The sequence below is a fragment of the Dromiciops gliroides genome, chromosome 3, assembly GCF_019393635.1.
Source record: "Dromiciops gliroides isolate mDroGli1 chromosome 3, mDroGli1.pri, whole genome shotgun sequence".
Taxonomy (NCBI): domain Eukaryota; kingdom Metazoa; phylum Chordata; class Mammalia; order Microbiotheria; family Microbiotheriidae; genus Dromiciops; species Dromiciops gliroides.
The window spans coordinates 484886781-484899202 of NC_057863.1; the positions used below are offsets into that span (position 1 = coordinate 484886781).

A 12422-nucleotide genomic window follows, 5' to 3' on the forward strand; every position below is an offset into this window, starting at 1 on the left:
AAAAAAGTATACATGACCTTTTACTGTTGCCAAATTTCTTGCGATCCCCACATTTGGTTACGGGACCCCCTGTGTAGTCGCGAGCGACCCCACACTTGAAAAAGCTATCTCACCCGCAAATACACCTGCACAGTGAACTGACGAGTTTTCCTGTCAGTTCCTAACTCCCGCCACACGGGGGCGCTCAAACGCAAGCGTGGGGAAAGGGCGGGGCGGTGTTTCTCTTCGCTTACGTACTGACGTCACTCCCTGCGACTCGCTCCAAAGCCGGAAGAGGGCGGTGACGGCGGCAGCGTGCGTCCCGAAACGCGTGGGGCTGCTGTCTTGGAGACAGGGACCTGGCCAACGGAGCAGGGTCCTAGGGCCGGAGGCATATCAAGCAGCTCCCGGGGTACAGGCGTGCGAGGGAGCCCACCGCCGGGCCCAGCATGCTGAAGGTTGGGAGGCTGTGGTGCCTGAGCTCCGGCGGCACGCCGGCGGCCCTACGGCTGCTGCGAGAGAACCGAGGCTGCGGCGGCCTCCGCGGGGCTCGCCGGGTCAGCACCAGCTGGTCTCCGGTCGGAGCCGCCTTCAATGTCAAAGCACAGCCCGCGCGGAAGGAGCTTTTCGGCGAGCGCCGGGTGAGCGGCCCCCCAGGGGCGGCTTGGGAAAAGCATTCTGTGGGGCGTCAGGACCTGGATTCGCGTACTGGCAATTCCACTGACTGGCTGTGTGACCTTGGACAAGTCACCTCTCCTGTCTGGCCCTCAGTTTTCATATCTGCAAAATGGGGACTCAGTGACCTTTAAAGCCCCTTCTAGCTCTAAATCTGCTTGTCGGGCCAGCCTGCCCGGAACTCTCTGACTGAGAGCTATTCACATTCTGTAGTCAGGTCATCTCTCACGGGAGCCCCCTGCATTCTTGGTTTGAGCTTCTGCATCTTTCCAAGCTTCTCTATCCTTTTCGTGAGGCCTCCTTGTTAACTCGGATCTCGACCCTAATGCGAAATTGGGAGCACTCTGAGGTCCTTGCTTGGAAGGTTTGGAGAGGGAGAGAGGGGGACCTAGCACCTGACTCCATGAATAGGATTGCATTGATCCACTGGAGTGAAGGGAAGAACAGTAACTTATATAGTTATAAAGCATGATCTTCATAATATGCTCTGTGAGGCCGGCAGGATGTGTTATTCCCATTTTCATAGATAAGGAAACATTCAGAGGGGTGACATTTTTGGGGTCACATAACTGGTAAGTGGCCTAGTCAAGCCAGGATAGATACCAGTCCACGTCTGACCCTAAGCTCAGTGGACTTTTCTATTCTATTAGGAACTGTTTGGGATTGGGGAGGAGGGGGAAGGTATCAAATGATATAACATGCACAGCCCTTTGCAAACCTAACAGCACTATGTAAATCCTAGCTAATAAGTAATGAATTTTAGAGAGGGAATTCACAGAGTCTTAGTATTGAAAAGTACTTCCCCAGGTCATCTGGGCCAGGCCCTACCTGAAGCATGAATCCTCACTGCAAGGTTCCCAAGAAATGAAGCTATATCATATTGTCCTATCTGTGAATTTCATGGTGGTTTTAGATAAGGTATAGCCATCTACCATAGGGTGGCAGGATTCCTTCTAGGAGTAAACCAAGGAAAGAAAGAAAGAAAGAGATATATAAAAATGGAAAATATGTGTGTGTGTGTGTATGTGTATATATATATATATATATATATCAGCACTAGCTCTTTGGTCAGATTGCACAATTAGACGTTTCCTAAAAGGTAAAAAAAGGTCAAGGACATTAACTTTAATCATATGATTTCGAGTTGGAAAGAGCCCTAGAGATCATTTAGTCTAACTTTGGTTTGACATGCCAGAGAAGCATATAGGTTGAGACTGTCTAGAAGGCATTAATTCTGAACAGAGACTTCAGGGAGAAAGTTGTATGAAGGACAAGGGGATAGGGCTGGGAAAGGAGAATAAATTTGCGGTACTAAAATGTTTATGGGTCATGGTTGAAGCAGTAAGAGCTATAATCTTCAATCAAACAACAAACATTTACTAAGCATCCTTTATATGCTCTGGGTATACAGATGTAGAAGGTCCCTGTCCTCACAAAGCATACATTCTATTGGGGATGCAACATGTTCACAGAACGTTAAATATAAGGTGTGTGCAAAATGAATATAAAGTAATTTTGGAGTTGGGGGAGAGACATTAGGAAATAGGGGGAATCAGGAAAGGACTCTTGAAGGTGGTGGCACTTCGAGTTGGAGGGGTAGAGGTAAAGGGAGAGCATTTCAGACATGGGAACCGCAAATGCAAAAGCTGAGAGATGAATTACCACCTATAGGGAACAGCAAGTAGGAAGTCCAGTTTGTGTGGTACTTAGTTCATATGAAAAGGGAATAACATCTGGAGTCAGATTTTAAAGGGTTTTAAGTATTTTCTCTGAAGTAGAGAACATAGTGAAGAGGGCTAGGACAGAACCATGGGGAATGCCTATGTTTTTCTCTGATTTCTTTTTCATTACTAATAGATAATCTCAAGCCATCCTCAACTGAAGTTTTATCCTACTGTCTCATATTGACATTATTGTACGGAACTTGCTTTGATGGATTCTTGAAGGCCAGCCAGTGGAGCCCCAAATACTGACAGATCTTACCTAACTAGGAAGGGTTTGAATATAGGCCTAGTGACAGACCATAAGTTGAAGAATCAACCCAACTCAGTGCTAAGAGGTCCATCATCAGTAGTGTGGGTTCCAGTTCATGAATTGTTTTGACCACTGGTATTTTTATAAATTATGTCTGCCAAGGTAAAGAAGGTTGTGATATGCTTTGGTGGAGGAAGGGCCCTTGAAAAGGATAAAATTATATCCTTTGAGTTTGGAAGTAGGTATCTTAAGTGATCCTTTGTGGCTCAGTTTTTAGTGATGAGTTTCCTGGGAGCTTGTGACTGTAAGGTGAAATTAGGGTAGAGTTGATGTAAATCATTGAGACTTGGTTGTTTAAAAAACATTCTTGCTAAATTGTAAACTTGAGCTTTTCTGAAATGTTGCCCCAAATTTTCTTTTGCTCCTTGCATTTATCTCTAGATTCCCCATCAAATCTACTTTATCACCAATAACCTCTGATTACTATCTTAAACCTGGCAAATTTATAGAGCTATGAGGATTTGGTTCTAGACACAGGAGCTCTGTCAGGACTGATGGATGGAGCTAGATTTCCTGAATATAGGGACTTTCCCTATTGATGCAGACCTCTGTAAAGTCCTCTGAGCTTCTTCATACTGAGGAACTTTTATAGTAGAAAAGGTTATATGAATATACTATGTCATTGTTATTTTTCAGAAGAGGAAGAGAGGCTGGGAAAAGGAATGGACTTAATCTGTTTGGCCTTAGGAGGGCAGAATTAAAAGCAATGAATGGATGCTTCTGAGTCAGATTTAGGCTTAGTAGTATAATATAAGGAAAACGTTATGGATAGGTGGAGCTCTTTGAAAGTATAATGGGCTGCTTTGGATATTAGTGGGTTCTCCATCACTTCATGGATGAATACTCTTTGGGAATCTCATACAGAGGTTTTCTATTCAGATATGGATTAGAATACATGACATCTAAGATGAGATTCAGGGAGCTGAGTCTTGGGATATCTGTGAAAACTCCTAATTTGAAGGTTAGCATAGAGTTGCTAATGAGGCAGAGGGAGATTTAAAAGATCCAGTTTAATTATTAAAAACCTAATTTTTAAATTACAAAAAATACAGATTGCTCTAATTTGTGTAGAATGAGCCGGACAAGGGTGTTGTTCTCTAACATAGAGTGAGGTGTTTTGATCTGGGGTACGTAGAGATGATAGTGATTTAAAGTAATGGGATGAAGCAACTGGAAGTAGGATTGCTTTTGGAAACTGAATACTGACAAAATTTACTTTTATATTTTGGCCATAAATTCAAATTATTCTTTGAATTTTAGGGTCTGTTTGGCGTCCCAGAGCTAAATTCTCCTGAAGGATTTCATGTTGCACAAGAAAAAGCCCTAAGACAAACTGAGTCCCTAGTAGAGAGTGCATGTACTACACCACCTGGACCACAAACTGTGTGTATCTTTGATCAGCTGTCAGATGCCTTGTGCAAAGTAGCAGATTTGGTAAGATCTATTTTAAGGCTTGATCTTTTGTCTTTAATAATAAAAAATATTTTAGTTTAATTTCCCTTGCCAATAGTCAGTGTTAATATATTATAGGACATAAGGGCCTATCTGGAAAATTGCATTTGAGAAAAAAAACCGAGCAAATTCTCAGAGTGTATCCTTATAAGAATGTTTGACATTTGTTGTGCAGCTGAAAATATGTTAACAGTGAAAAAAAGAACCCAGGTATTTACTGTTTTAAGGGAATTTGATGTTCAGCATTGCAAATTTACGAAACTCATGGCAGAAAGATTATACATTATATAAAAGTATCCATCACGTGGTTCCTTTATATAGAAAATTTCTTTGTTACCTTTAAAATAAGATTCCATTTATTTAAAAAGTTGACTTGTGGGGGAAGCTATGTGGTACAGTGGATAAAGCACTGGCCCTGGATTCAGGAGGACCTGAGTTCAAATCTGGCCTCAGACACGTGACACTAGCTGTGTGATCTTGGGTAAGTCATTTAACCCTCTTTGTCCTGCCAAAAAAAAGTTGACTTGCACACAACTCTTTAGTAACATCTTTATAATACATAGAAATACAAGTAGACATTTGTATTGTGTTAGAATGAGGTTTTGGGTTGTTTTTTTTTTAATTATAAAAGTATTTTATTATTTTCCAGCTACATGTAGAGATAGTTTTCAACACTTGTTTAGAATGAGGTTTTAAAATCAACTTGATATTTTTGAAATGGTTATCTTGTCTTTTTTTTTGGATGTAGAGACACAAACCTTCTTTGTTTTTAATAGTATTATTCTGACTTAAAATTTACCTGTCAGTACTAAAAAAACTCTTAATTATTTATACTTATGGAGGGAAGCAGTGGCATACAAGTCCAAAACGATGTATCATTCAAAATTGCCTCTATTTGTTCTTGGACAAATTTGTTCTTTTTTCAGTCATTTGAATGTTGTAAGTGTATCTAATGTAAGTATTTCCCTCCATTTCATAGCATAGTCTTTTGCAAATGCTTCGAGGACCTAGCTTAGGAGAGGTTCAAAAGTTGTTTAGCATCCCCATCATCCTATGTGCTTGTTAGCCCTTCTTGCTTCCTTCCTCCTGTCATATATATATATATATATATATATATATATATATATATATTTTTTTTTTTTTTTTTGGTGAGGCAATTGGGGTTAAGTGACTTGCCCAGGGTCACACAGCTAGTAAGTGTTAAATGTCTGAGGCTTGATCTGAACTCAGGTCCTCCCAAATCCAGGGCCCGTGCTCTATCCACTGCGCCACCTAGCTGCCCCTCCTGTCATATTAAAGTTAATATTACCTCTGACCAAAATACACTTGCTCCAAGCCTCCTGGAGGTGGGGAAATTTTATACAAATTTTTTAAAAGGTCTCCTGCTGGGTTTAATGTAAAATAGATTGTAAGCTCCTTGGGGGCAGGGAGAGTATTTTTAACCAACTATATATGAAATGAATATTATTAAATGAATGCTGTAGCAATGAAATGCTTCTTTCACCTAACTTGCTTATGTCAACAAAAACTTGAAAGCAAATGTTGATTACTTAAAAATTCCCTAGAGATAACAAAAAGTTGACAGCATTGGCCTTTGGTGGAGAAATTGCAAGCCTAGCTTTGCTGCCTATTAATGACCCCTAGTTCCTTTCCAAACTTATTTTCCTAACTTTTCCCAGATGTTTGCTTTCATTTTATTGCATTGAAGCTCATTTTGGTTCCTTTTTTCCTTATTCTTGTCTGTAGAATTAAATGTTACTTTTCAATCTCTTACCTTGTCTAAATGTCAGTTTTAAAGTATAGAAAAACTCAGGACAAATTTTGATCACCCAGATATTGTATATATGATTGTTATTGAATAAAAATTGTTAAGTATTTTCATATGAAGCAGCCAGCAAAGTTATCCTAGTTGTAAAAGAGTAGTTTTATTGAATTAGGTTGTTGTCCAGTTCAGTTGTATCTGACTTTTCATGACCCTATGAAGTGCCTGCTTCTATATTAAATTTGTAATGTAGAATGGAAAATTGTTCTATTTCTCAGAAATAATAAATAATAAAACAGTGGTTTGGGGGGTTCAGGTTATTAACTTACCTTGTTTCTCTCACCATTCTAAATGGATGAAGTTTTTCTTTAATACTAGTTATGAATTGAATGTAAGGTTCTTAACCTTTCTGGGCCTCAGTTACCTTATCTTGTAAACTGAAAGAATTGGATTAGATAGTTTATAACATTTCTTCTAGTTTTAAGAGTTTTCTTTTTTTATTAATTGAGTTTCCATTGCCTCTAGCATATTGTACTTGGTGATTAAAAAATTACTCTGTAAATTTCTGCTTAATTAACATTTTATGCATTTTAATACTAAGCTAGGTTTATTATTATTAGAAGAATGTGTCAGTGATTTGAATTTACTTATTTACGTGCGTTCATTAAAATGTGGAATTTTATCTTGTGTTGATTGTATTTTGTGCATTCATTGCATGTTACATTGTTATTGCCTTCACAAAGAAAAGCATAACAAAACATTTTGTAGTTACTGAGCTTTGTAGCATGTTTCTATTAAAAGTAAAATTGCTTTCAGTCTAGTGGTTTCAATTTTTTTCACTCAGTTTTGTTTTAAGCTTTTTGAAGGAGTTAAAAATAATTTGATCAAATTCTGATTATTATCATTGTAACCCTTCCTAGTATTAGAATGTGATAGAAATCCCAGTTTGGAAATGGAGATTAAGCTATGTCACTAAAAGTCCTGTGTGGAAAGTGCTGAGCTGAGAGGAGAAGGTGCATAACCATACTGCCAAGTGAAGTTTTCTAGATCTAATGTTACCAGAAATACTAATGCTTTGCAAGGTTATTTTGTGGTAACAAATTAATAGGTGTAAATTAGTGGAGGAAAATGAACACATTGGGGGGGGGGGGGCCGGGGGAAATTTTGAAATAATTTTTCTTTTAGATAAATGTCCAAATTTTTTAAAAACATGATTTGAAATTTTTTTTTCTTTAGAGGAATAAGATTTTTCTGCCACACTGAAAATAAGCTCTGAAAATTTTTAATTTGGAGCACAGAGTGCTCACTACTAGCCTTTGCTAAATCAATTTAGGAAAAAAAAAACATACTTTCACTGATAGAAATAGATTGGTTAAGCCAAATAGAAGGTGTAAACTGCTGGATGACACGTTTTAAAATATAGATTTTTATCTGTTTTTAAATCCTCGAAAGTTATTTTCCATCATATCCTCTCTTGGTTTCTCTTTCCCTTATATTAGGCTGATTTTGTGAAAATTGCTCATCCTGACCCTGAATACAGAGAGGCAGCAGAAGAAGCCTGCAGAAACATTGGTACCATGGTAGAAAAGTATGTTTTGTTCATGTTTGTTATGATACTGAGCTGTACAATAACAAGAAATCATGTTAGGGAAGATTTCTTCTTTTAATATACTTCAATGTTTATTTTGCCAATGAAAGAGCATTGCCCTCCCTGTTTAAAGCTGTATATGTTAACATTTTGTTTATGTTGTTTATTTTGTCAAAATTATGAATTCGGGTTGCCAGGTTGTTGCTTTTATTATATAGTATGTGCCAATAAAACATGACAAACATAAATCTAAATTTCCAGAGCCTGCAAGCAATTACTGTGGCCTATAATTTCTGTACAGCTTTGACTTGTGCAATGTCATGTTTAGTGTCCCTAAAGTCTGTATGTCAGGAGGAGGGTTTTTTGGTTTTTTTTTGGTGAGGCAATTGGGGTTAAGTGACTTGCCCAGGGTCACACAGCTAGTAAGTGTTAGGTGTCTGAGGCCAGATTTAAACTCAGGTCCTCCTGACTCCAGGACCGGTGCTCTATCCACTGTGCCACCTAGCTGCCCCCCAGGAGGAGTTTTAGAGTTGCTTTGGGGACTAAGAAAATTTCCCTGGTAGGGCTGACTGAGAATGAAGGGTATTATTGGATATTATGGGTCCCTGTTGAGACTAATAGCAAACCACAACTGCCAAGAAGTAGATTTTCTTTAAAGTTACTTTAAAACTAGTTTAAATACTTTTTTGGGGGGGACAGGGCAATGAGAATTAAGTGACTTGCCCAGGGTCACACAGCTAGTAAGTGTCAAGTGTTTGAGGCCAGATTTGAACTCAGGTCTTTCTGAATCCAGGGAAGGTGCTTTATCTACTGCAACATCTAGCTGCCCCATAAATGTTTTTTAAATCATTATGTCAGCCCCCAAGTAACTTATAGAAAAGGATACTGTAGGGGCACTTAGGTAGCACAGTGGATAGAGTACTGGCCCAGGAGTTAGGAGGACCTGATTTCAAATCCAGCCTCAGACACTTTCTAGCTGTGTGACCCTGGGCAATCACTTAACCCTGATTGCCTCCAAAAAAAAGTAAGAAAGAAAGAAAGAAAAAGAAAGAAAGAAAAGGATACTGTTACTAGTGAAAGCCCTTAAGTACCCAGCATCATGTCAGTTACAAGGAACTCTTCATTTGGTGCTTTAAGGTTTACACAGTGCCATTTTCACAGTAACCCTGTGATTTAGCTAATAAATGTGAATTCCACAAATATTTATTAAGCACCTATGTGCAAGGCCCTATGCTAGGAGCTGAGAATACAAAGTCTAAAACAATCCCTGCCCTCAAGAAGCTTATGTTCTGTTGAATGAAACATTCACCATTCCTGTCCTGTGTGCACCTGCTATCAGAAACCATGTCTGACAAAATTTTAGAACTTGCATATTATAAAGACATCTGCATTTATTTAATATAAATGAAAGAGGGAAGTGCAGTACTTGACATATTAGTAGCTGAAAATTACCTTCTACTTAAAGTCATACTCTGAGGCTACATTGTGACTTGAAGGTGAGTCTGGGTTCCTGAAGGCTGTGTGGACAGAGTACCAGCCCAGGAAGGCCCTGCTAAACTAGAAAGAGTTGAGTGCAGACCAAGAATCAGCCTGTTGTCAAAGGATCAGGCTATCTAGTAAGGAGAGGTTCATTCCCAAAGGGTTGGCTACTGGTGAAAGAAATGATTATTTTCTCTTATACTGATATCAATAACCCATTATTAATTAGGATCCAGGCTTTTTTATTTACTTATTCAGTGACCAGCCCCTGTAAATCAGTCAGTCTCAAAGGACAAGGCTGATAAGATTGACCTAATCCTCTGGGTACATGCTTCTCAATCTTGGGCTGGACTCCACCTAATTGGAGACCTTACTTCTGTTTAGAATGTGAACAGAGTGTAATCTAGGTGAATGCTCCAAAGAGTTAAGCCCATATCCTTGTGTCTCTCCATTGGAGTTTGGGTAACCCAACTCATGAAGGAGAAAACCAACCAGAGTAGTTTGGGTAGAGATGGGATTCCTTAGTCCAGATTGCTGGTAGGGTCTGAGTCTCATGATCAAGCCATGTTCTCAGCAGGAGGAACTGAAGACTTATCCTGCCTCCTTATTGTTCATTAATCAGGGTTGATTTTTCTTGTCAGGGGCATTCCCTTTCAAAAAAAATATTTAAGGCATTCACCGTCTCCATTAGGAGTCTTGGATTACTGAGAGAAACCACTGACCACCACTTTATTGATTATTAGCTAGGCTAATAAATTGATTATTAATTATCCAGAAACTCTGTCTCTCTGTCTTTTCATTCGTCTCAGTGGTCTCCTTAATTTTTGGCCATATCAACTCAGGAAGCCATGAAAGACTAAAGAGGGGGATAGTGTATCACTGGATATAATAAACTGATGAAATCATGGGTCTGTTCAAGTAGCTGAAGATGACCTGGAAGTTGGTATGTAATAACCCCTTTGAGGTAGTGAGGAAAGGGATCATTCCTATTTTACAGATGAGAAAGCTGAGGTTCAGGGGAAATGATTTACGTAAGGCTACTCAGCTAGTAAGTGACAGAATTGGGATTCAAATTTGTGTCTTCTGCCTCCAGATTCACTTTATACCACACCACAGCTATCGCTAAAACACTCACAACTATTACAGTTTGAGGTTATGGTAAAATTTTAGGGGCTGCTTGGGACATTTTTAGTTTATATTGGTACTCTAACTATAGTAAATGCCTCTGTTTTAGGTGCGGTGCCAGATATCTATTTAGACACAACCATTTCCTAGCAGCTTTAAAGTCTTAATACTTCAGATGTGACAGAGAGGGTAAAGAAAATAGTTGGGATAAGAGGGGTATAGGTATCCATAAATAAGATAGTGGGGAAAAATAAGATAGTGGAGTTTAGGGTCCATTTTTCCTTTTGAGTACTTGTGAATCAATTATTCTTTATGATTACTATAACTGTGAGTAATTAAATGCTTAACATTTTTCATTTGGTGGGCCTAAATTTTGGTTTTTATCTGGCACTGTGACTTAGCCTTTCCCTTAGTTTCCCCTGAGGGGTGGGTAGTATAACATACTGCCTTCCTAGGGATTTTTAAAATCAATGATATATGTGTGCTGCAAGCCATAAAACAATTATCTTTTCCATCAAGTGAAAAAAAAAAAACCCTAAACCTCAATTAGATTTAATGATAACTATGAATCTAGGTATGGATATATTGTTTTTTGAGTTGAGATCTTAGCTAAATTTCACCTAAAACATCATCACAATTTGTTCATTTAAATTTCTCTTAAGGTAAAAATCAAAGGTTTGCTTTTACTTACTCCCCGGGTGACATTGGGCAAGTCATTTAATTTGCCCAACTTTCTGGGTCTAATTTTTTCTCATCTGTAAAATAAGGAGGTTGGACTGGATGGCCTCTGCTACCTGCATCTTTGTCCCTTTTGTCTCTAAATCTGTGATCTGTAACTTTTTTTTCCCTCCACATGCAGTAAAACCTCTGGTGAAGGCATCTTAATTGCTAATGTTCTTAACAGTAATACTGAGGGGAATCCTTAGGCAGCACTATATTGTGGAAAGAGCCTTGGAGTTACAGGTTCAGAAACCTGGATTTGTGTCATAGCTCTAATAGTTAACTAGCTTGTGACCTTGTGCAAACCACTCTGAGCTGGTTAACTGTTGGAGCTGTGACTCAAATCCAGGTTTCTGACTCCTTAACTCTAAGGCTCTTTCCTTATTGGTAAAGTGTAATGTATGCTCTTTATAAGGTAGTTTTTAAGATGGCATTTTGTTTGCTGTAAAGCACACACATAAATGTAAGCTATTATTAATAGTTTCTTTCCATAACACTTCATATTACCAGAGTAGTAGCCAGTAGAATGAACTGTGTCTCTCTCCGGGCTTCCTGGCAATTGCTCCTGAGCATGGCTCTTATTACTTTAATTCTTAGGCATTAGAGAAATAATCTGGTAACATGGAAGGCTTCACAGATTTGTGAAAGGAAATAAATTATCCTCCCTACCAATTGGGACCTGCAAAGAATCTTATCATTTAGTTCTGTTCTCTTCAATCAAGCAGAACAAATCTAATTATTTTATGTGGCAATCCTTCAAAAACCTGAAAATGATAGTTAACCCCCCCCCCCCCTTGAATCCTCTCTCCTTCAGGCTAAACATACTCCATTCCTTCAGTCAGTTCTTTATAGCAGGGGTTGGCAAGCTTCATGGTGACATGTCCTATTGCCACCTATCACCTGTTCTTGTACTCCCATGACAGAATGGTTTTTACATTTTTAAATAAAGTTTTATTGTATTTAAAAAATCTAAAAACCATGCTTAGCTTGCAGGCCTTTGGGGACTTCTGCTCAATGACATAACTTCTAGTTCCTTCACTTTACCAGATGTTTGCCAAAACCACTAACCAAATCATTCACCAACTCAAACATTATTTACTTTTTCCTGGAGATGCTCAGAATTGTCAGTGTTTTTCCTAAAATGTCATATCCAGAACTGAATATGATACTCAGATGTAGTTGGACCAAAACAAAGTACAATAGAACACTTACTTTTTAAATTCTAGATGCTATGGCTCTCAAAATACCCAAGAATACAATTAATTTTTTTGCCTGCTGTCTCTCACTGTTGATTTCTGTTAACTACTGAAACTCCAAGATCTGAGCTGTTGTCTAGCCATACTTTCCCCTCTATCCTGTACTTCTGAAGTTGATTTTTTTTAACCCCAGTGTAGAAATTTATATTAGTCCCTATTTCCTTTTCTTTTCTCTTATTTGATTTGACCTATTTTAGTCTGCCAAAATCTTTTTTAGATTCCCATTGTTGTCTGGTGTCTTCACCCTCTCCTTCAGGTTCATGACATCTGCAAATATGATGAACAAATTATTTAAGCATTAATCCAAGGTACTGATAAAGATGTTAAACAGACACAATTATTCTCTACCTCA

General features: G+C 38.6%; 1 protein-coding gene across 1 annotated transcript in view; it reads left to right on the forward strand.

The window, feature by feature from the left end:
• The first annotated feature begins 274 nt into the window (after positions 1-274).
• The window catches only part of LOC122747808 (mitochondrial intermediate peptidase), a 181888-nt gene continuing 169740 nt past the window's right edge, over positions 275-12422 (forward strand). Inside the window, 3 exon segments of the mRNA XM_043993633.1 lie at positions 275-620; positions 3949-4122; positions 7402-7490. Coding sequence (XP_043849568.1) covers positions 429-620; positions 3949-4122; positions 7402-7490 — 455 coding nt within the window. The 5' untranslated portion in view covers positions 275-428.